Source organism: Coturnix japonica, chromosome 12, assembly GCF_054131305.1.
Source record: "Coturnix japonica strain WE chromosome 12, WE-NBRP24, whole genome shotgun sequence".
NCBI classification, from domain to species: Eukaryota; Metazoa; Chordata; class Aves; order Galliformes; family Phasianidae; genus Coturnix; species Coturnix japonica.
This window is the reverse complement of record NC_140674.1, coordinates 21,393,563-21,419,930: the sequence shown is the minus strand read 5'-3', so window position 1 is coordinate 21,419,930 and position 26,368 is coordinate 21,393,563. Positions and strand designations below refer to the sequence as shown.

The window sequence follows — 26,368 nt, the reverse complement described above, 5'->3', positions numbered from 1 at the left end:
GCTCTAAACAGCTCTGACGTTGAAGTCCTCTTAGGAGTGTTTGGCTCCTTAGCAGTGCCTGGGTGCCTTTGTGTGGCACTTGCTTTTCCTGGTAAGGCCTGCACTGCTTGCTTTCCTGGAAGCTGCACACTCTATCTGTTGGGATGTAGAGCTCTGGCAGCCATTCAGAGCTGATGGGCATTGCAGGTCCCCCTGAGGTTTGCTTTTCTGAATCTTCACGGTCCCAAAACTGTGATGACATTTAAATGTGTTATAGACCTCGAATTTGGGCTTTTTGTTTTGGCTTTCTTAATTTGTTTGCAGGTTTGTATATTCCAACTTGGGATGTAGATGTGGTTTTGTTTGTTTACTTTTGGTTTTTGTCTTTTCAGAAATACAAGAAATAACAGCATGTAGCTATTCCAGTAGTTAAATTCTGCTTTATTGAGGCCTGAGCTGTTCAGGGCTGCCCTTCCCTCTTACATAAAGGCAGAGACATAAGAGCAGTTTCAGAGCCCTGCAGGGATTTCTCTTGCACCTGGAGAGGGAGTGGTACAGGTGTGAGTGCTGATAAAGGGAGAGGTGACACCTTCCAGCAGCTGCTTCTGATGGCTGCCACTGAGAGCAGAATCCGTTGTAGAAGCGCATTTGTCTCTTCACTGTGCCTCTCCTTCCCGCTTCAGAGAGCAAATTAATTACAGATAAAGTGGCTGTAGCACTGGGTTAAGTTTTACTAATGTGTCCCTGAAGATGGATTTTCTTTCACTGGTGAGCAGCCAGGTCTCCATTGAAAACATCTTTTCACAGAGATGATGCTAAGCTCTCTATGCTCCTAAACTCTATGCTCCTGGCTGGCACAGCCCGGGCTTGTGATACCTGCTGAATGAAGGTCATCTGCCCAAACACGACTTGATCTGCTGCTGTCCCCGTAATGCTGCAATCAAGGATCAGATTTACTGTTGTAGGAATTTTTTCCTGGTACTGTTTCTGTGAATTCATTGAACCAACTTGAGGAAAACAGCTCCTTCTCAAACTGAAGAAGAATATTCTTCCACTGGAACAGGTCGATCTGTCAAAGGTCTTATGTTTTACTTTGTCTTTTCTTTTGGCTCTGATGGTGCAGATTGCTCTCTGTGTTAATTGTGGAGGTAGTTTAGTCTTCTCTCTCAAGGTGCTCTAAGTTGAACTCCCAGGTTAGGTGATGTGACCAAGGAGATTATGTTTCTTTTAGCTTATCCCAAAGGACTGGAGCTGCTTTCAGTTGGAGTGAGAGCTGCTGCAGGTAGACACGGGCAGATGGCATCCTCTAGTGGTAGGGAGAGGTGAGGACAAGGTAGCAATCAGTCTTGGCTTTAGTCACTGGTGTGGGAGGAATTAGCTTCTGCCCACCTGTCTAAACCTTTACAGAAGACAGCTGTGATAATCACTGTGGAAGCTGTTGGTGCTCTGTAATGTCACATGGAGCTTGGGTGAAAGGCACTGAGCAAGCACAAGGCTGCAAGGATTCCCAAGGCAGTCACTACCTCAGCAGCTCTGCAGATGGGTGTGAATGTGTTCCTGTCTAGTGATGTTAAAGCACTCTTCATCAGAACAGGATGATGCACTGAGCTTATCCAAATAGTCCCAAATGGCTCAATTTCTTTCAGAAAATCCTACATTCCTAGAAAGGGCAGGTTGTCCTGGGAGGCTCATGTGGGCTTGTCCAGGAGTTTATGAGTGTAGCTCCTTTGCAGCCAGCAGACAGGAGAACCACTGCAATGCTGCGTGGCTGGTGCTGCATCAGACTCCTGGAGCTGTTGCAGGACAGCAATGCTCTGATATTTTTCCAGCTTGCAATCAGAAGAGCAACACTGAAGAAGTCCTTTACCCCAGTGCTTGTGGGAAGCGCTTTAAAGAACAAAGGAGTGCAGCCGTTGCTGGATGCTGTCCTTGAATACCTCCCAAACCCTTCAGAGGTGGAGAACTATGCTATTCTTAACCAGGGGTAAGTGCTTTGGTGAGTGAACAGCGAGGTCTTGGAACTGGGTACTAAGCAATGGGAAACCTGGTAACAAAATATGTGGTTGTTCACCATTTGCATCACGCAATTATAACTTTGTACTTCATTCCGATGCTGAGAAGGCTCACTTCTCACTTGAGGCTGGCTGTTTGTACTCATAATATGCTTCTGATAAGTGCTGGTGCTAAATGTCATCGCTCACATCTCCTTTTGGGTTTTGCTGAAGTTTTCCTGGGATCTTTTTCTCAGCACACGACAGCTACATGTGTGAGCATCTCTGAAGTGTCTGTTATAAACCTGGGAAGACGGGGGCCCTCAGCACTTCCCAAGGCAACTCACAGTTTAAGGAAATTGGTGTGTTTTCTTTGTAACATGAACTCACTTTTCCATTCCTGTTTGTTTGTTTTTGAAGAGATTCTGAGGACAAAGCGAAGTTCCTGTTGAACTCTGCTCGAGACAACTCGCAGCCTTTTGTGGGCCTTGCTTTTAAGCTGGAGGTAACTGTTTAATGTTTAATGCAGCAAAAACAGTAGAGGAGCAGACCGTTTCCTCTGAGAATTGTTGGGGTAGCTCAGATTTTCACCTGGGAAATGGCTGGCCAAATTGGAGCTAATATTTGCCTCTGTTGTGAAGGCTAAGGGAGTAGGAAAATTGGTGAAGGAAGGAAAATTGCCAGTAGGTGTCAAGTTCATTTCCAGAGCCAGGTGAAAGCTGAGACTATGTTAAACAAAGCTTCGCTTGTGTGTTTGGTGTATAAATTCAAAGCAGTCATTTGCTCAGTCAGCTCAGATTATACTTTGAACAGGAACTGGCTGGACTCCAAGGAGGACGTTGTCTGATTTTAATGACTTTTGATTTCAGGCCGGCCGTTTTGGGCAGTTAACTTATATTCGAGTTTACCAGGGGATGCTGAAGAAATCTGATTATATTTATAACACCAGGACTGGGAAGAGAGTGCGTGTGCAAAGACTTGTCCGTATGCACTCAGACAACATGGAGGTGAGTGAGAGGTGCAGCTCATTGCATTTTGAGTCTCCCTTACTAAACTGGCTTTTCGCTCTTCAAGTGTGATGTGATGTATCAAATTTCTGCCTTCTGGGTTAATTTATATTTTCTGTAGCACTGAGTAGAACTCAACAGGAAGTGAAAATGATCCTCAGTGTATTATTTCCATTGAAGTGGAAACGTCTTTGCCTAAGAAGTATTATAAAAAGGCTTAGGGATGATAGTCAGAGCAAGCTGGCTTTGTATGGCTGTGTTCTGTACTTGTGGGAGAGGGGAAACAGGATTGGCAGAACATGCAGCGATGTTTCCTTTCATGTGATTATTTAATACTTCTCTTAAAAAATTGATTCCCAAACTGCTGCAAGTTCCACCCTTTCCTGTTGAGAATTCCTTAACTCTATAGCTGGGCCAAGTCTGCCTGTAAAATGGGATGTTGTTTGCTTTGCATCCTTATCCTAGAGGTGAGGTATCCTTGTCGGGCATTTGCCTTGCAGAAAAAGGAGCTGAACTTTGAACACAGTGTTTTTATCTCTGCTTAAAACTGAATGTTGTTTGTAATACTCTTCAGTCTCTTTCGGTCTCTCTAAGCAGTATGTTTTTCTTTCTTAAGGATGTAAATGAAGTCTATGCAGGAGACATATGTGCATTGTTTGGAATCGACTGTGCCAGTGGGGATACATTCACAGATAAAACCAGCACTGACATTTCCATGGTAAGCAATACAAATCTGTTTGCTCCACTTGACATCATGCTTTCTATTTAGGTATACATTTACAAAACCTGGTGGGAAGCAGCTTTTTGTAAGTAGTGTGAAACCCAGCAATCACTGTGCATCTCAGTACTGGAAATACTGTGGTTGGCAGCATGTTACACAGCAGCCCTGTAGTGATCCGGGGGAGAATTACACAGTTCTGGTGCCCTAATACAGCCTTCTGCTGTATTAGATACAAATGTGATAAGATAAGAACAGCAGCCATCTGTTTGTGGCCCAGAATTCTTGTGGCTGATTTTTGTTGGAGAACTCACATTGCAGTGTACAGCGAAACGTGACTATATGATCTCTTCCTTTATGGCCTGCAGGAATCAATACACATCCCTGATCCTGTCATTTCAGTAGCTATGAAGCCCTCCAACAAGGTAGGAGCCTGTGGACCAATCTTTTCCCACTGCTTGTATTGCTTTGTGCTGGTTAGCAGGGAAATACAGCATCTATTGACTGAATGAGTGTTGTTTAAAAGTATTGTGTTTAAAGTAGCTCAGAATACATTCCTTTGCTATCTGAACAATGTGTTAGGTGGTGCTGGGTAACTATGAAGATGTGTGTCTTTGATCTGGGCTCATCATGGATATGAAGTAACTGGAGAAATAAATACAGCTGTGAATGTATGACTGCTTCAGAAAATAACCTCATGAGAGGAGAAATAACGACAGGAGAATGTGAGGCTTGATTGCCTTCTGGATGGTGAATTAATGTTTTCTTTGCGTGTGTAACTGATTTCCAGAACGACTTTGATAAATTTTCCAAAGGCTTGAGCCGCTTTACGAGGGAAGATCCCACTTTTAGAGTCCACTTTGATGACGAGAGCAAAGAGACCATTGTTTCTGGAATGGGAGAACTGCACTTAGAAATCTATTCCCAGGTAATTTGGAAAGCAGAATCTATAGACTCTGCTTTTGACTGTTTTGCCAAGCAAGAATTCCTCCTTTCTTTCTGGCTGAAATGTTGCATTGCTGTACAATGATCTGTCTGCTGGGGGGCTCGTTGATGGCAGTGTTTCGGCCTGCTTTTGTACCTGAGTGCCTCAGGTGCTACAGAATCCTTTGGAGATGCACAACTTAATTGTTCATTTTAGTCTCATAAAGCAGATACGCTTGAAATGTTGAAAGGATGAAGAAAAGATGGCGTCTGTTTTGGAAAGGTTAGACTTCAATAAAACAATGAGATGGTTTCCTTTTCTTGTTTCTGAAGCTACAGCCCCCATACAAGAATGACTGCAGAATGAATGCACCTTATTTTTAATGTTGTTTTCTTGAAGGAGAGAGAATAAAAACACCAGAAAACCCCAATTCAGCCCAACCACAACCCCAAGAAATAGTTAACCTTTATCAAGTTTCTCATTCCAAAAAGATCTGTAATAAAGTTTCTGCTAAAGTAGAGCAATAACTCCATGTTTCATTCTGTTTTCTTTTCTGCAGCGAATGGAAAGAGAATATAGTTGCCCTTGCACCATGGGGAAGCCAAAAGTTGCCTTTAGAGAGAACATCTCCGCACCCGTGCAGTAAGTATTGCTTCTAGCAGCAGGGTTTTTTCTAATCTGTTTTGATGCAGAATTTGATTATGATTGAATTTGATTATTTGATTGTCAGATTGAAGCATTGCATATAGGAAACAAAGTTCCTTTGAGTAAGGACTCTTCCTACATCAATTGTGTTCACCAAATCAATTTATGTGCCCCTCCTGAAATGCTTGTGGCAGCAACTGCGCTTCTTGCATTGCAGTATTGGATGCTCCATTAGTCCACTGCATGCTTTGGCTGACGGCTGTTCTGTGTTACTTCAACACCGTGCTGCGGGTGCCAGAGAACTGTCATTTGCCAGGGAATAATCTCCTGTGGGTAGAAAGTGATCATGTAAGAAGCAAGAAGGTATTTTCTTTGAACAATTCTGAGCCACAGCTTCTTCCCTTTATGCCTGACCTGTTTGGTGATACTTTCTCCCCATGAGGAGAGAGCTGTAAATGGGACCAGCATACAGAAGCTCTGCTGTTCACATGAAATGTCTGGAAATCAGCTGGAAATTACTCTCCTGATACAAACTGGAGAGCTGTTGTCTCGTGCTTGCACAGGGACGGACACAGATAATGCTGAGGCAGATGGGTGATCACTGCCCTCACCTCACCCATTGCAGTTGCTGACCTCCAGGCACCAGATCTGTGGACAGCCCCCCAGCTTCGTGTCCAAGTTCAAAGTTACACAGCTGGCAGTATAACAGAAAGAAAACCTTTTTAGGAAGAGGGTTTCTTACCTGGGACACGTTTTCATGAAGTAGAATCACGTAGTCAAATTCCAGATACTCATCGGTCCTTTTCTGGAAAGATAAGATGAAAAGGGCTGAATTTGGGGCTTTCCCCATCTAAAAAGTAGCCAATCAGTTCACTTTGGGCAGTGAAAGTCCTTTCTGAAGACTTGTAATGTCTTGGGTTTCCTAAACAGGAGGCCCTCTTTCTCTGTTCTGGCTTACACACTTGGAGGAAAGGGGAGCAAAAACCTTAAGCACTGCCTTTAAAATGAACCAGACTACAAAGTTCAGACACAGTTGAGATTTCTTGCTTAAGAACTTTCCCCCAGCTGTAGGTTGGTATGTGCCACAATTGTTCGGCTCCTGAATGTTATCTTCCTTGCAGTGCATTGATGGTAACTCACCACTTGCTTCACATGTTTAATCTGGGCAAGCTGGTACTTAGTATCCTCAGTCGAGTTCTGCCATATCACATAGCCAGAGGCAGCCCAGGCAAGTGCTCTGATGGGCTCCATTTCTGGGGACACGTTGCCATATCTGTCTGTGAAATGAAACAGATACACCTTAAGTGACATTCACAGAGTAACAGGCATTGATAGGATCTATACAGTGTAGTACGTTGGGTCTGGTGCTAAAACCTGGGGGATTTGGCTGATGTTCCTTGCTGCATCACAAACCTTCTGTTAGCATCTTGGAATAGCTGCTACATCACTCCTGCATCTGTTTCCCCTCCCGCTTCTTCCCCTTAACACATGTCTGTGTTGGGGTACCTGGTGTACAACTCTCATGCAGCACAACAGTGACAGAGTTAAAGGGATGGAGGGCAAATTGTGTATGAGTTCTGGAATTCAGAGCTGATGAATGATTTTGGCCATGTTGTGACTGACATTACACTTAGCATAAGAGAAAATGAAGAGGCATGTATTCAGAGTGGGGCCAGCAGCCTGATCTCCCTCTGTCCTGCCTCGTGTACTGTGGGCTCCCATAGGATCGTGGACCTCCACCAATTTGGTTCAGTTTTGCTTCTGGCTGCAGAACACATTCTCTCCTTTCTTGCCCGGGTCCCTTCTTTGTACCTGGTATATTCTCTGCCTTGAGCTCTTTTTTCAGGCTCTTGATTCGATTGTAGAATGTGTTATCTGCTTCGTCTGTGTTCTTGAGGTCTCCTTCAATTGTAAATTGCACATCTGGAGCACTGTTTTTGTTGCCCAAATGATAAAGAACCTCAGCAGTGCAGTTAATAGTACTGTCCTGTTACAGAGTTAATTAAATGCATTAATATTTGGTTAAGTACATGTGTAATATTGGTAATATAAATCTCTACAATGCATTTTTTTCCCCTCAGTATGGCCCATAGAGATTTGTGATTACATAAAACAAGGCTCCATTCATAGCACCTCTGTGAATATACTTTTAAAGGCATTTTTCCTTTTGCAGAGCTCTAAAACACAATACAGGGGGCACAGTGTTACTGGTGTTCTTCTCTTGGAGTCATAGATTCACGTAACTTCTACCTGAAATTGAATGGTGTTGAGATTTCCTTATTATGTTACATATCAGTAGTGCCAACTTCTGCCCGTAGGATGTGTCAATGAAAGAAATCTGAACTCACTTTCTCAAATACGTCTTCTAATATGAATTCCAGGTGGTATTTGTGCCCAACATCAGCAATATCCTGAGCAGGGAGAACAATAAGAATATTTATTGTCTAAAATGCTGAATTACTTGGCATCCTGGAGAAGATTCTTATTGCTGTAAGATGGACTCCAGCAGCGTCACACGCAGAGCTCAGCTTCTCCTTGATTTCTTCCTGCTGAAAGGTTCCTTGTTTGCTGTGCACCTGGTGTAACACCCAGTTAGCACCTCCTTGTCACTCTAGTCTGGCACACTACTTAGTTGCCACCTATGGGCTCCCAGGATCATAGAATCCTTGGAGTTGGAAGGGACTTCTGGAGGCCATCCAGTCCAGCTCCCCTGCACTGCTCAGGGACACCACAGCTCCATCAGGTTGCACAGGGTCTTACCCAGGCTCCAGCAACAGGGCATCCACTGCATCACTGGGCAGCCTGTGCCAGTGCTCACCACCCTTACATGAAAGACTGCAGTGCATGGCCCCTGTGCTCCCCAGCGGCCCATCCCCTTACCTGCAGGCAGCCCTTACCTCCCTGCGGGCACGGCGCACCTCCCGCAGCACCCAGCCGCGTCCAGGGCTCCCGTGGCGGAGGCTGATGAAGGCCGTGGCCAGGGCTGCTGCTCGGCTGGCAGAGCTGTGTGCTGCTGGCAGCTCCGCCATGGCGCAGGGCAGGCTGTGGGTGCCGGCAGCAGGAAGCAGGCAGGCAGCTCCCGCCCGCTGGGGTTGGGCTGGGGAGGAGCGGAGCTACAGCCCTCCTCCTCCTCCTTCTCCTCCTCCTGTCGGATGGAATGAGCTGTACAGAGTGCTCTGTGGGAGGGAACTGTTGGCATGTGCGGAAATAATCTCAGATCTTGCACAAGCGAGTAAGCTTGAAGGCAGTCGGGGTGTGAGGATTGCACTGATGTGGCTGTGGGTGTCCCTGTGCATTACTGGAGGCCATGGAGGGTCCCTTCCAACACAAGCTGTTCTGTGATTGTAGTGTTGCTTAACATATGCAGGAGAGATGGTTTCCTGACAGACCAAATCTTTTTCTGTCTTTAGGCTCCAGCTTGCAGCATAGGCAGCCGTGTTCCTTCCTTGAGCATCTGAATGCTCTCAGCTGTTGTTTCAGTCATTTGTGCAACATTAAGCAAGTGAAATAAAATACAGCACAGGAGCTTTTTCCTCTTAAAGCCGCAGATGGATCACAGTTGGTGTAATGAATGTTCTGTCTGTCCTTAGTTTTGAATACACGCACAAGAAGCAGACTGGAGGAGCAGGGCAGTATGGCAAAGTCATAGGAGTCCTCGAGCCGCTGGATCCTGAGGACTACACCAAAATAGAATTTGAAGACAGAACCATCGGCACAAACATTCCGAAGCAGTTTGTGCCCGCCATTGAGAAGGTACAAAGCAGTTTGTGTGCGATACAAGAAATGCTGATTCTTGTTTTCTTCTCTTGCTGTTCTGTTTCCATTTACTTCTGTCTTGCCCCGGGCACAGAGACTTTTCCCATTACTTCAGAGGAAGCTGAATCAAATTTCTGTGCTTTTGCTTAATATTTTACATTCCCGGCTTTACCACTTAATTTAGAACCTGCTGTTTGTTTTCTTTGGTAGCTTGCTCTGTTTCCATAGCATTCCTCAGTAAAAAAGGCAGGCTTTCCTTTTGGGCAGTGAAACGAACCTGAGGAGCTGCTTTTTGCTTTCCATTTTCTGCTTTTAATTCTAGTGACATAATTCTCATCCCTGATTTCAAAGTAGGTATTTTTTTGTGTTTTCTCTGAGACCAGATACATAAGAAACCACAATTCCATTTGATGTATGAGTTCCCTAATAGTCTGTTTTACCACTTACGTTTGCTTCCTCTATGTAACTCTGATTTCTCATTTACAACACTTAAGTTGTAATGTTTGTGTACCCATCTTTGCATTCCTTAACCAAACTGAAAGAACTCCCTCATTGTTCCATGATACGGCACTTGGTGTTCTGAGCAAAGCCTCATTCTTCAATCAAACAGTGAAAACATTCGTTCCATTTTTGACTATCCATCCCTTAACAAAGAAGAGACCCCCAGTACATTCCTTTTCCTTGCCTTCTAGTTTGTTGTGTGATTTCTCTATGAGGGTGGTACTAAAAGAAGGTATCAAAGAATGGCAGTACAAAGTTTTTCCTTTCTTAACAAACAGGAAAGCCCATTGGCTCATTAAGGGATTGCTGCTAGAAATTGTGAAGGGTGTTTTTTTGGTAGTTCTGGATGGATTTTGGTGTTTGGTTTTGTTTTTTTTCAATTTGATTCAATTTCAATGTGCAATGTGCTGATTCTGAGGTGTTGTTTGACAGGGATTCCGAGATGCATGTGAGAAAGGTCCAGTGTCAGGGCACAGGATATCTGGGGTCCGATTTGTCTTAGAAGATGGTGCCCATCACATGGTGGACTCTAACGAGTTCTCCTTCATCAGAGCAGGAGAAGGAGCACTAAAGCAAGGTATAAAGCTGGGTTATTAGAGTGTGTGGTCCTACTGGCTCCTACTTGCAAGGCCAAGTTAAGAATCATGTGATGCCTGTGGTTTAGGTTGACTTACATGAGAGTATATTTAATGAATTGCTTTCCCCCAGCTATGGAAAACGCTGCTGTGCGTCTGCTTGAGCCCATCATGGCCGTGGAGGTGATGGCACCCACTGAGTTCCAAGGAGCAGTGATAGCTGGAATCAATCGCCGTCATGGAGTTATCACAGGGCAGGATGGCACCGAAGGTTACTTCACTCTCTATGCAGAGGTGTGTGCTGTTCCCTGGTACCTCTCCCTTTTCCTCTGTGTTGCCTCCTGACTCTGTTACTGTTTGTCTGGTTGGCTGCAGTTTTAAATGTTAGTTGAGTTATTCAGTGAACAGGCATGAATTTTCCATCTATGGAAATGCACTGTGCAATACTGGTAAACCTGTTACAGATCTGTTCTGCTTTGGAAGAAGCCAGCTTATTAACCTAGGAACATATGGTGGCAGAGGAAGGAACACAGTTTAGTTGAGACTGGCTGTGCTGCCTTGGAGTGAAATCTGCGCAGCAATACTGACACACAGAGTGATGGGGGATCTTTCTCTTCACTTTTTACATGATCAGTGAGATTAACTGAGCGATAACCAATCATAGATGGAAAAGTATCATACAAGAATGATGTGCTTTGATTTTAGGTGCCACTGAATGATATGTTTGGATATGCCACTGAGCTGCGGTCTTGCACAGAGGTAAGTATTCTCGGGGCTTTTTGCTAAAGATATTTATGTAAATCAGATGTGCTAATTTGCATCATCATTAGCATAGTATATGCATCAGTAAAAGTGATACAAATCACAATACAATTAATGATAACCGGAAAATAACCTTAATTACTGTTACTTTAGCTGACGTTTAATTAACGTAGCTATCACTGGCCTCATAATTCTTGCCTACTTTGGAGAGGGAACTGATTCAAAGTTGCAGATAATACATAGAGTGATGAAGAGGTGTTACATTCAGAGTCTGGAATAGTGCAGACATACTCCTTAAGTTACTGGTTTCTGCAAGTAGCTGAGACTTTTGAGAGCAATGCTCATGTTAAGAAGTTCCTTTTTTAACATACGCTTTTAGAGTGTTAGGTGCTCATTCAGCACATTTGAATCCATTGAGATCGTTTTCTTTGTGTGTTAATTAACGTTTTCTGCGCTACCTGTGGTGAGAAACAAATGCCTCTATTCTCTGAGCGCTCAAATGGGGTTTTATTACTGCAGACAGTCTCACAGTTTTGTCTCAAACAACGTTCAGACACTGTTTATCTTTGTGCCTCTATCTACGTGTGTTTGTATGCTTCATTGTAAGCTATTTGGGCACATTAGGTCACAGGTTGGGTTGTGGCCTACAGCTGAGGAAGGTTCCCTGCTTAGCACCCTAACTCTGACTATTCTTTCTCCAACTCTTCAGGGAAAAGGTGAATATACAATGGAATACAGTAAGTATCACCCGTGTTTGCCCAGTACTCAAGAAGAAATAATTAACAAATACCTCGAAGCAACAGGACGGCTTCCTGCAAAAAAGGGCAAAGCTAAAAGCTGACTCTTCCTCTTGAGCACATGGAAGAGTTTTCAGAATCTTCTGGAAGAGCTTGGTTGCTCAGACATGGAAGCAGCTGAGCCTGGCTGGAAGGCGGGTAGGCTGCACTGGGACTCGGACTTACAATTCCATCCTGATAGCCTCCCTTCGTGGTATTCTCAGCTGGGAGATGACAGCTGAATTGTTCAGATGTAAATGCTGCTCACTGATGAAATACAAAAGTGTTATAACGCTGATAAGAATTGGTCTTGAAATTTGGCTTAATTCTTTTGCATTAAAAATAAGATTTTTTATTTATTTATTTTGTAAGTAGGTTTGTTACCATTTCTCTGAAAGTTTGAAGGCTGTAATTCAGGAGACAGAACACAAGCTCTGGGTAGGCATGGGGAATGAATCGTCACATGCTGCTGAGTGCTTTTCATACCAGTGCTCCGTGCACAGATCCTCTTGTTCCTGCAGTTCACTGACAGCATGCAGCCCACAGAATGAATGTTTCCTTCTCCTTCAGAAACAATGGTATGAGTCTCCAAAGCCAAAATGAAATGGACGAGGTCATCTGTCAGTGCAGTTATCAGAGACCTGCTGATCACTCACGGTTCAAGGCATTTGAAAAGAGCTGACAGGAGTGGCCGTGGAAGTTAAATCTCTTCATAGCTGGGAGCAGTAAGATTTTATTGCATGTTCTTACTGAATTGGCATTTATTCAGAAAATGAAGGGATTCCTTTATTTTGTAGAACCCCGGAGTCAGGAGAGCATGCTGCTGCTGCTGCTGCTGCTGCTTAGCTTGGGAATCAGCTGGATAGATTTTTCTTACTGGTACAGGAGAGCTCAAACGAGGATGTGACAATTAGGTGAGAAAGAGAATATATAATCATCAGTTTTCATTTGATTATTAGCAGATCTCTGGATTTTGGTTGCACGCTCTCTTTTCCTGCCCTACTCCGTTTAGCAGCATTTCCAATAAGCAGAGGAGGAAGTTCCAGTTCAAAATCAACTACATTCCTGGCACAGGATCGTGGTTGATGTTTACCAGATGCAGATAGCACTGCAGTGGCTGGGCTTCTTTTCTTCAGCATTCACAGAAATGCAGTGGAAATGACTGATTTTAAACTTGGAATGAGTACAGTGTCAGAGATCAATCAGGGGCGTGTAAGTGGTGACGAGATGCAGTACGGTGTTGTATAGAAGCTTGGTGTTGTATAGAAGTTCGTTGTGGCTTTGGGCCGCATCTTTTGTCATTCCCTCACATCCGTGCTTTTGTTCTTGTGAAAACGCTCAGCTGGAATTAGTTTAATGAAAGAGCCCTGCGGGTGTTCCAATGTTTGGAGAGTGTTAAAAATAAGGGAGTATTATAACTTGTTCATCCAAATTCAAGGGTGTCTTATGTATGTGATGTGAATGCAATGTAAGGAGAGACGGGGTAGTTACCATTTATAGTTATATTTATGTTGTGCTTATTAGAGGCCAGTCGTGATGTGAATTCTTGGCTGATAGATGCTGCCAGATGTGTGGTGGCTCCTCATAAACCTACCGTGGATGATCAGAGCACGAGTGGCATGCTGTAGGGACTTAAATGCAATGGAGAAACATCTACAGGTTGGGGGAATAGTGGATAGGTGGGGACAGTGGATGCAAGGAAGGAAAGAAGTATGAGCACAAGCTTTGTTTTGGAGTGCCCTGGATTTTGTGTGTGTGTAATTTTGACTTTGTTGAGCTCTTCCTAGCAGCAAAAATGAAAGAGAACGATTTGCCTTCTCTGGTCTGCATATGGCCTCTTACAACACAGAGGTGCACTACATTGGTTTTCATTACGTGAAGAATTTGCTGTGAACCGCTCTGAGCCTCGGCTCGGATCAGGTCTGCATTGCTTTAACCAGTAATTTTGCTTGAGTAAAAACCTACCATTTTGGGTTCTCATTGATCGAATGAAGTCTTGGCCCTAAAGAAGTTGGTGGAAATTTTGCCTCTGAATTCCAGCAGGGTTGCTGCTTGTCTAGAAGTTACAGTTCTGCCTGAACTTTAGTTACAGTTCTGCCTGAACTGAAGTTACAGTTGCTTAACTGCCTGAAGATTGCATTGCCTGACACTGATCAGGAAGTACTTCTGTTCTGGATATGGAGAGCTGTGGCAGAAATGGAGTAAGGAAACCAACCTTTGTAGTTAAGTGCTTTGCTAAAATAGAGCCTCAGAGTGCACCATCTGCGCTTGTTTTAATTCCACATTTTGATGCCTGTGGTCATCCACAGCTTTTTAAAGGTCAAGTGCTGGGAGAAGATGGAAGGTTGGGGTCAAACAGCAGCATCATGAAAGAAGATCCAACTTCCAGTCTGTATAATGGCATTTCTTTTATTGGAGGTTATTTAAAAATCAGCAGGTAGCTATCTCAGAAAAAACAAACACAGCAAATATCTCTTAGTGACAGATTAATAGTTTCCTCAATATTTTTATCTGATATATTAATTTTGTTCAGAAACTTTGTTGCTGTAACAGAAAGTGAATGACATAATCACCTGTGTATGCTTATCTGTGTATGTATAGTAGCAAAGTTTTTAGGTAGGTCCCTAGAACATTAATTTAGAGAAATTGCAGAGGTTCATTCTGGAACAAACAGGCTAGTAAAACACTCCAATTTACTGTAATGAGACTTGGATAGAAAAATGATCACAACTTCAGGCCCGCTACACAAAGGCTTCCCATTTAATGTGTGCACAATCACTCCCAAAAATTCCTTTCGTTTTCATGAGACATTCCAGCAGCTGATCCGGAGTCCTGCCCTGATCCATCTTCGAGCCCATGGTTATCTGAAGTGCATATGTGTTTCTCTTTCAGAGGCTGACCAATTGTCCAAGTGAGGTTTAAATGACATGTCTTTGTATTCTGGAGAACAGATATACAATAATTGTCTTTTATGATCTTTATACCATTTCTCTATTGATGAAGGTAGGTATTGCATGAATTTGCTTTCCTACCTGTGTTGGAGTTTCGTGGAAAACGACCAAGATTTGAAACTCAACAGCATTGTCATTCCTTAACTGGTCATGCATCAAAGGAAGACAAATAAGAACACAAGTTACACTGCTGAAGTTTAAAATCTACCCTGATTTACTTTGACTGCATTTAGCTTGCATAGAAAGTGAGGTGAATAGGGCTTAAGATGGTTGTGATGCCTGGCTGGAGTAAAGACCAGCTTTTGCATGAGAGGGGGTTTAGGAGCACTTACCGCATAAAACTTCAAAAATGGTAACTACAGGGTGTGTCTGTAGCCTGGCATGAAACCAGGCTTACATAGATAGTAATTCATTTGGTTAACCCCCAAATAAATGTGGTAATCTTGTCTATTAAACTCTCCTTCAGAGAAATGTTATTCTATGTAACTTGGGAGTGAAAAATGAATGCACAGATGAGTAAGAGAAAGGTTGGGAACTCCTATTCTGTAGGCTGTAAGTGTAAGGTACTTTCACCAGAATGCACATTGGACTGATGCTAACCTGAAGTTTGGCTATGGGGAGAAAGAGCACAAAAAGTGACATGGTATGGGGCTTATGAACTGCAGGTTCATATGTTCAAATCTTCTGATTAAAGCTGCAGAAGCCAACAGGTCCACTTCTGGAAGAACCACCGTCACTACAGAGAGTATGAGATGTCAGCGGCTATTTTATTCTTTGCCATTCTATAGGCTGTCACCTCCTGTAAGGCAGTAATATCTGCTTTGCTTACCTCCTGCTTCACAGCCTTGACTTGTGCCACGTTATAACTCAAGTCCTCTCTTGAATGCTCAAACATGATTTTACTACTGCCACATATAGCCAAGCCCCACAGTGCAATATGGGCACGGTCAATATTTCCATAGCTGTCTGAAAGAGAGTCATATAAAAATGATGAATGTTGGCTGTTCATCAGAAATATGATATACCACAGAGCATTTCTGCCTGGCATAGCACTACGCCTGAGAGCTGGCTCTTTCCTCAGACACACTGCAGTCATGAACAGGGAGAAGAATGAACTGATGCTAAATTTACTGTGACCACAGAGGTACGTGAGCATGACAGAAGTGAAATTACCAAGAGATGTTACTCACAGGTTCCCCTCAATGAGGTAAGAAACCCAGTGTCCGCTGTAGTGGAGGTCATTACTTAACCATGAGAAAAAGAGGTACCCGAGTGCTCCATTTCCAGGATGGAAAAATTCTGTTACTCCCATCCTTGTGAATTCCTATCCACAGCTGTGAAAGGTTTGTGGCTTCAGGCAGTTGGTATTACTTCAGCTTATTTTGCATTTACTTGAATGTAAAACTGCATAGTCTTGTTTTTAAATCCAGAATGTGTTCACAATGTTGTTGGCTACAATTGTGCAGCTGAACATGTTGGTTGTTTTTTGTCTCCCCGGGATTTCAGGTGAGGTGAGTTGTTCTACTAGTTAGCCCTGTAGTTTTAGGGTGCTACTTCACCTTTATGCTTTTTGAATTGCATGTTCATTTGCTTGTGTTCTTAAGCCTGCAAACTCTTTGACATAAAATGAAGTGCAGTTAATTATTTGGAGGAGTGTACCTGGAATATTGTATACAATTATTGGTTTTCTTCGATGCCGAAGAGATTCGTAAAATTTCTTGTCCTTCTCATGGAATTGTTTCTCATCTTGAGTGAGCACACACTTCGAATAGACTTTAGGTGGAGCCAACTTTTGGAAAACGACTGTAGAAATGCAGCTCCCAATATATTCCTGTGAAGGTAGAATTACAGACTGTTACCTTTAATCAACGCTTTATTTACCAGCAACCCACTCTAAAAAGCTCTTTGTGGTGATAAGTGAAGCATACGTATGGGGAAAGTACATAAGATGCTTGGTATGAAGCTCTACAAAGATCGGAGAAAACCTTTAGAGGATGTACATAATATTGTTTATTTCTCCAGAAAGTTTAAACCACAAGATGAAAGTGATTTAACAAAACTTTTAAATCGAGATGTAACAGAAAGGTACCGAGTCATCTTAGAAATGTGTCTGCAAGTTCTCAAGAAATAATATTGATAATGGGACTTTCATCGTATGATATTTCCGCCTTGAAAGAAAAATAATGTTTTATATTCTGAAAGATAGCAAGCAAAGCAGGAAACTGCAGCTGGACCCCTGCAGGGGAAAAGAGCTGATAGACGAGATATTGAGGTGTTACTAAGAGCAAACTGTGCCCCCGTGCTGGACAGGTAAAAGCATGAAAGTGAGTCCTTATGTTGTGAAAGGCCCATTTGCAAAAGCACGTAAATATATACTGTTTTGAAGATGTTAGAGTTTATTTCACGCTCTAAGAAGACATGTTGGATGGTAACTTACCTCATAGATGTAGCTTACAACAGTAAAGTATAAGTAAAACTTCTGAGATCCTGTAGTGATCTGAAAGAGAGGAGGATTCACAGTGAAGCCTTACGGCTGGCTGGGCTGTGCCACTAGCACCGCGGAGGGAAGGTGAGGCTGCCTTTATACCAAATAATCTTTACTTCATTGTTCTACCAGATATTTTCTGACCTGTGGGCAGTGTGAGTGGCAAACAGTGAGGAAAACTTTGTTCAACTACTTGCTTGTGAAATGCCATTTTGTGTTGTTCAGCTGATTGATGTATTTTTAAGCCTTTCTTTGATGAAATCAGTCAACAGTGAAGAAAGGGTGCGTTTTTGTGTGCTGCACTGTGATTTACTAGATAAGCCTTCCAATACATAAGCTGTGTTATTTCTGTATCTGAAAGCTGGTTTGTTTTGCACAGTCTTGGTAAGAGACATTCTCCCTCCTCAAAAACCTCCAGCTTTTTTTTTTTTTTTTACAGGAGGGGTATTCTGGATGTTTGCACAGTGTTGAAGGTTAGAATCCAGAGCACACGTGTGTGTATCTTCTTTACCTAAATGTGCTCTTCTGTGTTCCCACCATGTCTTCATAAAGCCATCAACAGCATCACGTTAGTAAAGTTTCATTGGCAGGGCAAGGCCATGAGCCAGCTCCTGCCTTTGGTACGTATGCAGTTGGGCACTGCTGATGACAGATGGGTTTAGTCACTTTGTTTTACCTTCATGAAGCCTTTAAAAAGAGCCAAGTCTGAAGCTGGGCCCAAGTCATACCAAGAAGGGAATGTAGGGACAGAGAATGAGTTCAGCCCTTTAGAATCCTTACCATTCTCTCCTGCCCCTATTTTACGCAGTAGCCAAAATGTTGTCCTTTACTACTTAGTCTTAAAAATGACAGATTGTTATATCTTACTGCATTACGTTCTACTCTTAGTGGCAAAAACCAGCTTTCTGAAGTGCAGGTTTATGAAATAATCAGTAATTCGGGGGCACTGAAAGAAGGTTCTAATCGCTCACCATCACTGCAGTTAAGTCTAAGTTTCTAACTATTGTAAAACGATGTTTTACAGGTCTTTGTCCTGAGAAAGAAACTGCTTTCATTTCCACTCTTATTTTCACTGTTACCCCACAATGCATTCCTGTAAACCATCACACACTGTGAATTAAATAACAGCTGAGGCTTATCTGACATTAAACAATGCTGGCTGACTGAAAGTAGTCAAAGATAGCATCCAAAAAGAAAAGTCAATAAGCAAAACATTTTTTTTTTCTCCTGAATATCTGGGTCACAGGCTTGTTCTATTACCAGTTTAATGACAAGTTTTTTAGAGCTGTAAAGGTCAGAACAGCTACGTAAGAGCAGTTTCATTCCGGGTCCCAAAAGAGGTAGAAGAGATAGAAAAGCCAGCAAAGTTGGCTGCTTTCTGTGCCCTAGGTAATAAACTACCCTGCAACTGGTCTTACCTTCCCACTCCAACTTGGGTGCCTGACTGTTGGAAATTTGTAGGTAACTTTTAATTGACTGATTTTAATATCAGTACCATAGTCCTGACGTGACACTGTTCTGTGTCAAGGCCAAACTAAACTAAAACTGATGAGAAAACAGAGTGCTGCAGCCTGTGTTTGGTATGTGCCTACTACTGGTTGCTGGAAGGAGCCACTGAAGGCTCATTATACCTGAGCTTGAGAAATCCTCCCCATCTAACAGTTACTGTACTGGAGACTTTTTCCAGTCCTGTTTCTAATTGGCACCATTTAAATGTTTAGTGGGCTGATGATATCAGTTTTCAAACACAATGCTCATGATTAAATTCCGTGATAAAGCTATTCTATTTTTGCTCGATCCAATAATAGACTGATAAGTAGGAAAACAGCCTTCTTAAAAACAAACCCAAACCCCATAACTTATATTCACATTAGATAGTGCATTCCTTCCAGGAAATTCTTTTCATTTTTTACAGAGTAGGGCAGGAAAGGAGGAAGTGACCGTGTCTGCTGTGCTTCTCCTCTTGTTTTTACAGAGCATGCAAAGGAAAAGGGGAAATAACCTGCAGCAAGTGGTTACAGAGTGCTGCACATCATCAAGTACCACGAGGAAATAACATTTCATTTCTCCATGAACCAGTTTCTTCTTTCCTGTTTTAAAAGGCAAGTGGGCAATGCTGGGTGGAGAAAATCCCTTTTCCTCAATCCACCTTGCAGATACTCACACTCAGGTTGGAAAGATCTGCACCAACCCCTCCCTGTAGGTGGGGGGTTACGACTGCACTGCTTCCATCACATGGTGCTGCTCCTGGGGCTGTGCTATAGCATCCTTAGGGCTGAAAAGGACCCAGAATCTGATCTCCCCACCATGCCCACTGCCCATATACATCTTATGGGTCTGAACACCTCCAGGGATGGTGACCCCGACCATGGCAGTGGTGTCAGTCTCAGTGTTCTTTGGGAGGATGGGGAGGGATGGATGATCCCCCACCGGCTCCTGCTGCCTGCACTGCTGCTGATACCAGCATTGTGAGCAGTATATTCCAACATACCACACGTGCACGCTGCACACCTGAGCAGTATCAAATGCTAGTTTTTGTCACTGATTTCTGCCAGAACTCCAGAGGAAGAATGAAACGCCACCATAGCACATCCAGCCTTAGCTGTGTCTGTACCACAGTGCTCGGGTGTGTGAGCAGCACGGGTTCCTCCAGGCACTGCTCACCGTGTGAGACACGAGGTTCAAAACCTGAACGTCGTGCAGTCACGACGTTTGTCAAATTCAGTCGGAAATTACTTCCCTGATCTGAGAAACGTGCACAAATCGGCGTCAGATTTAACAGAGACCCCAACCCGGAGCCGCTGGGATGGCTGTGACAGACCCATGCGCGAGGAGCCCCCCGCCCCTCCTACCTTGACGGCGGCTTTCTTCACCTCCAGGAGCCTCAGCAGCCCGTGTGGGGACGCTCTGTCGAAGTTTTCGTACTGCAGCGCTACCTGCGCCGCCCTGGCGGCCTGCGGGTTGTTGGGGTCCAGCACATGTATGTCGCCGGGAGGTACCGGCTGTGGGCGCTTCCCCGCTGATGCGGGCGGCAAGGAGCTGAGGAGGAGGAGGAAGGCGGCGGGCAGCGCGGCTCGGAGCCCCGGCATGGTGCTGGATCGGCGCTGTGAGGAGAGATCCGGGCGGGACCGTACTAATAGCGGGGGAACGGCCGTCCCGCCCCGCCCGGGAAGCGCTGAGGGGAGCTCCTCGATCGGGTCCTGCCCTTCCCTCAGCCCTCCCACCTGGCCTTGGAGGGCGGCCGGGGGAAGGGGGGGGGCAGAGGGAGTGTGGTGGACCAGGGATGTTGGCATTTAGGTTTGTCTTTGAGTGAAGGGTTCCGTGCTGTACACAGCGAATGGCTTCAGCTCTCCAGGGCAGAACTTCTCACCTGCCCTGTTTTAGTGCCGGTGACTGAGGTTCTGTGGTAGGTCAGGGTCTTAGAGATGAAGTGAGGGCTTAATTTTATAGGTTCTGGCTGCTAAGCCTGCAAGCCCCTGCTGTCTGAGCGCTGAGCCGTGAGGCTCTGACCCGTCCTTCGCTTCCTTTGAGCTTCCTTTGCTCAGACGTTCTCCTCCTTTTCCTGCCCTCTCTCAGTGCCGCTGTGTGTGATGCGGTTGTTTCCTTTCTCCAGAGCACAGCAAAGGCAATGTGAATAACGGGCACTGAAAGCCTGTACCACAAAGTGGGGACAAAGGGCAATTTCCATGGCGACTTCCTAAGTCGCTGTAGAGGTTATTTTGCTATAACTTGTTGATCTAACGTGGCTCCAATTTATAAACATTTCCCTTGGAAAAATAACAGCTCCGATGGTTTGGGGGTTGGGGACGTGTTCTTAAACACACCATTTACTGCTTCCACAAAGTTTAGAATTAGTATTTACTTTAAACATGCCATTTACCGCTTCCACAAAGTTTTGAAATAGTATTTAAGTCTTGGTCTCTTTGATAGTGCAGGAGCCAGGCCTTAAGCTCTGCTCTGCCTTTTCTGTTTCAGACCTTTTGGTGAAGGTAAAAATGAAGCTCTGCAGCATGTGATACCTGAACAGACAGCACAGAAGCAAGCGGTCCAACTTGATGTTTTCTAGTTATCTAGAAAGCGGTGCAGGCTGATTTCACTACCACCTCTATACCTCTCATCCCAGGTCACTTGGTCCAGATTAGAGACGATGCTGGTGGGGTAAGTAACGTCTTAATAACCCCTCTCACTCTCCTTTAACAAACTATGCGTTATGGCGAGTTTCCCAGTGTTAACATCATGCTGTGGTTTACATCACATTTATGCTACAGCTGATTTGGATCTTTTAGGGATTGAAGTGAGGGTTGTCTAGGGCAGCTGATCTACAAAGCATTCTGAGGTTTTCATTTTCTTACCATCTTTTCTCATGCATCAAATGCTTAGAGGCCAGTTATTGCTAATTTGTTTCATATTTTAGGACTATTTCTATATCCTTTGTAAGCATTTTACTGCAGACCTCACTGGCTCCTAATCACTAACAGATGACTGTAATATAATACACGGAATTTGGACAAAATTCAATGCATTTTGTTTTGCAACTTTTCCACTTCTAACTTTGGTGTCTTGCTGGAGTTAAAAACATGCTCTTTATTTTTTATGTAACTTGATTTTAAGTGAATTGGACGTACCATTTTCCTCCATCAATATCTACAGCTTGAATTTTATTCTCAGTAATTAATCACAAAGGCTTATTGTCTCTGTTGCCAGTGGTTACGCCGAGACTTTGAAATATGGATGTCATTTTATTTTCAGGGAACTTTGGTTTTGAAGGCTTCTGACTATGCTTAGTACTTTCTTGTTTTGGATATCTTAAAGTTGAACATACATATTCAATATCACCAGCAACGGTTTCCATCCTTGCACGTCCAGGTAGCAGAGTTTTCCCAATGGATTTTGGTGTCTGTGCCTCAGCTCAGGCTGTTTTCCTGCAGATGCTCAGAGTGTATGATCGGTGTGTTGCAGTTTTGCAGAAGGAGAGGCACTGTTAAAGCCAAAGAGATGTCTTTATATTTTCATTGAGCATATAATAGTTTTCTAAAAACCTGTGTCTCCTATGTGTTGGTTGGACTATGGGGAGGATTGCTGTGTAATTGTAATAGTTCCCTTGGGAACTAAAAGAAAAGCAAACAAGGAGAGGGAAAACGGTTGAAGGTAATTCATGTCCCAGTGAATATTCATTGCATTTGAGGACTCAAAACATGGTTTCCCAGTAGATTTATGGGATCATTTTAGAGCAGAACTGTTGAAGCCAGGAAATGACAAAAACGGGAAGAGCTTGAAAGCTGTTTGTCACTTAAATACAAGTTGTTTGGGTCAGTACAGGAATTACATTGATGTGCAAGGGATTGTGGTATCTGTGGCAGTAAAGGACTCATAGTCCCTTTTTTTCCTGTAGTCCTGTTTGATGCCATCAAATATTTAAGTATAGAAACAAACTTTGTGAGCACAGTGAAGCAGAAGAACATGGAATTTCTCAGCTAGGACTGAGAAAAGAAACGAACTTAATGTTGATGGCTAAGTTTAAGACATATATAATGGAATTATTGCTAGAAAATGGGGATGAATCTGAAATGACCTTCAACTAAGAAAAGTGAATGGCCACGTGTTATAACAAGGGACTGTAAATCATTGCAGATTGTTAATTGGTACCGAACATTTTGTTAATCTATTTATGCTGTTTTCTTTTGACTATGGAGTGTGTGCGGTAGTAACAGGACAAGAAATAATGGCCTCAAGTTGTGCTGAGAGGGGTACAGCTTGGGTGTTAGGGAAAATTTCTTCTGTGAGAGATCAGTCAGGCATTGGCATGGGCCGGTGTGGCACAGGGAGTGCTGGGGTCACCATCCCTGGAGGTGCTGCAGAACCATGGAGATGTGGCACTGAGGGACGTGGCTCAGTGGGCATGGAGGGGGTGAGGTGGGTCGGTGATCTTAGAGCTCTTTTCCAACCTGAATGATTCTGTGATTTCTGTGATAACATCTTTCAGAGAAAACTCCGTTTGTTGACTGGTCCCAGCAAACAAATCCCTTACGTGCTCAGCAGGATAGTCACTGCGTGGTCAAGCAGAAGCATGAACAATGAACTGTGCTGCTTAATCACAATTCTGAAAACTAAATGGGTCTTGGGCACATGTTCAGGCCTGTTTAAAAATACATAGAATGCTATTTAAAGATTGAATAGAAACATAATTGGGTATTTAGTGGAACCAAAGGCCATGATGGAAAGAGCCTTGAACGGCTGGGCAGAGCTGGGGTATTTGGCTGGTGTCCCTTTCCTGTGTGCAGTCCTTCCAGCCCTGCTGCCCCAGCAGTGATGTTCAGGCTGTGCCTGGCATCTCTGAAAGGTGGGGTCTAAAATGAAGCCTTTGAGAGCAAGGTTGAAGTGGAATTCCCCCCTTCAACTCTGGATGGATGCTCAGTCTTGTTGCTGCACCAACAAAGTATTTTATTTTGTTTGAGGTTAATGTTTGCTTTGCAGCTGACAGCAGTAAAAATCACCTTGAAACACTGGGATTTCTAACACTTTATTTTCAGAGATTCAGCTTATGTCACTGTTAAATAAGCATTGCAAAAGAACAATAATTTTTGAATTATTAGGTTGCACAATGTTTAACCAAGGCAGTAAGTGTTTGCGCAAAAAGGGAACGACTTCTGGGTGTTTTAAATGAGGTGGAGGCAAATGGTTGGATTTTTACTCTGGGTTCTGTAACACTGTGTCACAAACTGTCTTCCTTGCAAGGTGAGGTGTTTGCAAAGATCCAGCAGAGGTAAGAACTGTGAGGAAGCACATTTTTCCTCTCTTGCTCACAGCATCCTCCCTTTTGTGCTCACATTTGTGACCGCTGTTCTGTGGGCAGGGAGCATTCCCAGCACTCCACTCCCACAAGGTGCAGTGGGTGCTGAAGGTCCAACATCTGCGTGATGGAAAGGCAAGCAGCACATGGATAGATGCACAGCTGGGGACAGGGGGACAGTCCTGGCCATCACAGGGGAAGTTTAGGTTGGATCTTAGGAGGAAGTTTTTCCTCCAGAGGGTGGTGACGCACTGGAACAGGTTGCCCAAGGAGGCTGTGGATGCCCCATCCCTGCAGGCATTCAAGGCCAGGCTGGATGTGGCTCTGGGCAGCCTGGGCTGCTGGTTGGTGACCCTGCACACAGCAGGGGGTTGGAGCTGGATGAGCACTGTGGGCCTTTGCAACCCAGGCCATTCTATAGTGATCCAGAAGGAATATCCAGTTTCTTTTTTTCTCTTTTCCTAGGAGTTGTGATATCTCTCAGACCAAAGACAGAACACACAGATTAATTATTTCTTAAGTTAAATATTCCATGCTTATTAGCCTCAAATTTTCAGTTCTTGCCTACCAAGTGGTGTGGTGACACTGTACGCTTTCCTGCTGTTACTCTTCCTGCTGCATTTCCTGTAAAACCAGGTGGCTCGGTCCTGAGGAGAGTGACCACCTCAATGGCAATAAAGGCAGATTGCTTGACAGCAATTCTGAAGTCATCTCACAATACTGTGATTTTTTCCTGGGGAGGCACATACCTGGTTATCACAGACACTACTTATGCAACTTTAAAAATAAACTGTAATACATTTTTACTCTGAGCATTAGATAAGTACAGAATAAAAACATTAGAGCACTTGACTCTAGTACTTTGAGTAACTCAACTATGTTACCTCCTGGATGTATTATGTGGTTTATTCTTTCAGCACTTCTCTCACTGGTCCGTGGTGGTTTTCTTGTCATTGCTTCATCAAATGATAATCTCATTTTCTTGGTCCTGATCAGACATAATTCCTTCTTTGTTCTTTCCTGCATCACTGCATGTTCCCAGAACTTCTGAGAAAATGATCTTTTTTCTGGATTAGTCATTCTGTTTGGACAAACGTGTGTTTCCTTGTGTATACATGTAAGAACTGTTGTGTTTCATTCTGCACATTGTGCATTTGGGTTTAATCAGCAGCATGACGGTGGGTTTATGGACCTAATTGCTCTTAGGTTTCAGGATTAAAGAAAATACAGAGAAACAACGCTGCTTACAGAGGGCAGACTTGAGAGTGGTCAGTGTGATACTTCCCATGAGCTTTGCAGTCACTTAAACACTATTTATACTGAGAAAAATCCAAGTCCCAATTGAAAGCTGTGATTTCATCTGCGGCTTTGATCATAAGAAGACCAAATAAAAGACTGTCAACTGCTTCAGGATCAGTGAGAAATCAGCATGTGTAAGAACAGTAGAGGAGCACTATCCAGTAATTTTCAGAGGTGTTCCTTCCAGTTGGAGAGGCTGCGAAGAGAATGTCTCCATTGCCATGGGTTATGTGCTGCCAACCTGCATCGCAGCCTCTCATGACATGCCATTGTAAAGATGTTCTTAGGCATTCCATCAAAAGTGATGAGTGGTAATCTTTAGTATTTTTCCTTTATAGTGAGAAGTTGTATGAGAAATGGAACAAATTAAAGTGAGAAGTGTTTAAGGCTGCACATAGTCTTATAATCTGGTCTGGAAAAATGAGCCTTTGGTACATTCAGGTGTCCAATATGTTTCATCAGACTGTTCTGGAGTTCCACATTTACACATCAGCAGATTTTTATGTCAAGCCTTTATGATTTTTCTGATACTTTCTTGATGAGGACTGAGATATTGAATCAGCGTACCTGGTAATGTTTGGTATACTGGTATAGATCAGGAGAGTTTTCCATGCAATGGCTTAAGCATGTATTGTAATTTTGTTCTGATTTTTCTTGAACAGCCCCAGCTGACCTTGCTTCCAAAGGTGAATGTGAAAAACAGCATCCTGAGAGAACACTGAGTGTCCTGAAAGCACAGCACTGGGAAACACCAAAGGACCTCCTATTTCCATTGAATCCTTTTCCTTCCTCCAGCAAAACCTGGGGCTCATCACTGTTCCTACACAGCTGGACTCTTCTGCGAGCCCCTTCAGTGAGGTAATTTTTAGCAGTATTAAAAAACTATCTGTTTTAGTGATGTCTGTTTAAGGGTACAAGGATGTCTCAGCACAGTAGGATTTACGTATGTTTTTTTTTAGTGCATACATAAGTTGCTGTTTAATAAACGTGGGCTGATCTTAAATAGGAGATTTATCTCACTGACATCTTCCAGCTGAACTTGTAGCAAATGCTTGATTAACAATGCTCACTTAGAAAGGAAACATTGCTGATAGTATGTGTGCTTCCTGGATTTTTTCTCTACACATTTTTGGGAAGTGAAAGATTAGGTTTTGAGAACTTTGTGCGCTTTTGGTTTCTGTACTATAATAAATCAACTTTAATTTTAA

The 26,368-nt window shown here is 43.5% G+C and overlaps 3 protein-coding genes and 1 long non-coding RNA gene across 10 annotated transcripts in view; 2 read left to right on the top strand and 2 right to left on the bottom strand.

Annotated features, from left to right (window-relative positions):
* The window catches only part of GFM1 (G elongation factor mitochondrial 1), an 18,411-nt gene extending 3,833 nt beyond the window's left edge, over positions 1-14,578 (top strand). Inside the window, exons 7-19 of one of the 5 annotated variants that reach the window (XR_014933434.1) lie at positions 1,809-1,963; positions 2,391-2,475; positions 2,840-2,977; positions 3,594-3,695; positions 4,064-4,120; positions 4,486-4,623; positions 5,180-5,262; positions 7,647-7,821; positions 8,856-9,018; positions 9,955-10,099; positions 10,231-10,391; positions 10,803-10,856; positions 11,569-11,994. Coding sequence is in view for 3 of the 5 variants with exons in the window: in XM_015872088.3 (XP_015727574.1) it covers positions 1,809-1,963; positions 2,391-2,475; positions 2,840-2,977; positions 3,594-3,695; positions 4,064-4,120; positions 4,486-4,623; positions 5,180-5,262; positions 8,856-9,018; positions 9,955-10,099; positions 10,231-10,391; positions 10,803-10,856; positions 11,569-11,700 (1,413 nt within the window). In the remaining 2 variants the exon portion in view is untranslated. Of the gene's footprint in view, positions 1-786; positions 1,058-1,808; positions 1,964-2,390; positions 2,476-2,839; positions 2,978-3,593; positions 3,696-4,063; positions 4,121-4,485; positions 4,624-5,179; positions 5,263-7,646; positions 7,822-8,855; positions 9,019-9,954; positions 10,100-10,230; positions 10,392-10,802; positions 10,857-11,568 lie in introns of those variants that run through there. The other 4 variants (XM_085513389.1, XM_015872088.3, XM_085513388.1 and 1 more) reach the window with 4 other exon arrangements.
* On the bottom strand, positions 4,984-8,315 carry LOC107318370 (latexin). Its single transcript, XM_015872104.3, has 6 exons — positions 8,163-8,315; positions 7,614-7,676; positions 7,078-7,252; positions 6,406-6,542; positions 6,008-6,070; positions 4,984-5,592 (listed from the first exon to the last, which is right to left on the bottom strand). Exons 1-6 carry the CDS (start codon positions 8,292-8,294, stop codon positions 5,497-5,499), a joined length of 666 nt encoding a protein of 221 aa, XP_015727590.2. The 5' UTR covers positions 8,295-8,315; the 3' UTR covers positions 4,984-5,496.
* On the bottom strand, positions 14,029-20,179 carry RARRES1 (retinoic acid receptor responder 1). The gene is made up of 6 exons (XM_015872103.3): positions 19,924-20,179; positions 17,024-17,083; positions 16,246-16,417; positions 15,416-15,552; positions 14,668-14,730; positions 14,029-14,575 (listed from the first exon to the last, which is right to left on the bottom strand). Exons 1-6 carry the CDS (start codon positions 20,158-20,160, stop codon positions 14,411-14,413), a joined length of 834 nt encoding a protein of 277 aa, XP_015727589.2. The 5' UTR covers positions 20,161-20,179; the 3' UTR covers positions 14,029-14,410.
* On the top strand, positions 16,762-26,368 carry LOC146758887 (uncharacterized). 3 transcript variants are annotated; one of them, XR_014933441.1, is made up of 5 exons: positions 16,762-16,896; positions 17,511-17,544; positions 19,047-19,173; positions 21,047-21,229; positions 25,823-26,368. It is a non-coding gene; the product is annotated as an uncharacterized LOC146758887 (long non-coding RNA). The 3 variants fall into 3 exon arrangements; XR_014933440.1 differs by lacking the exon at positions 16,762-16,896 and having other exon boundaries at positions 17,431-17,544; XR_014933439.1 differs by lacking the exon at positions 16,762-16,896 and having other exon boundaries at positions 17,491-17,691.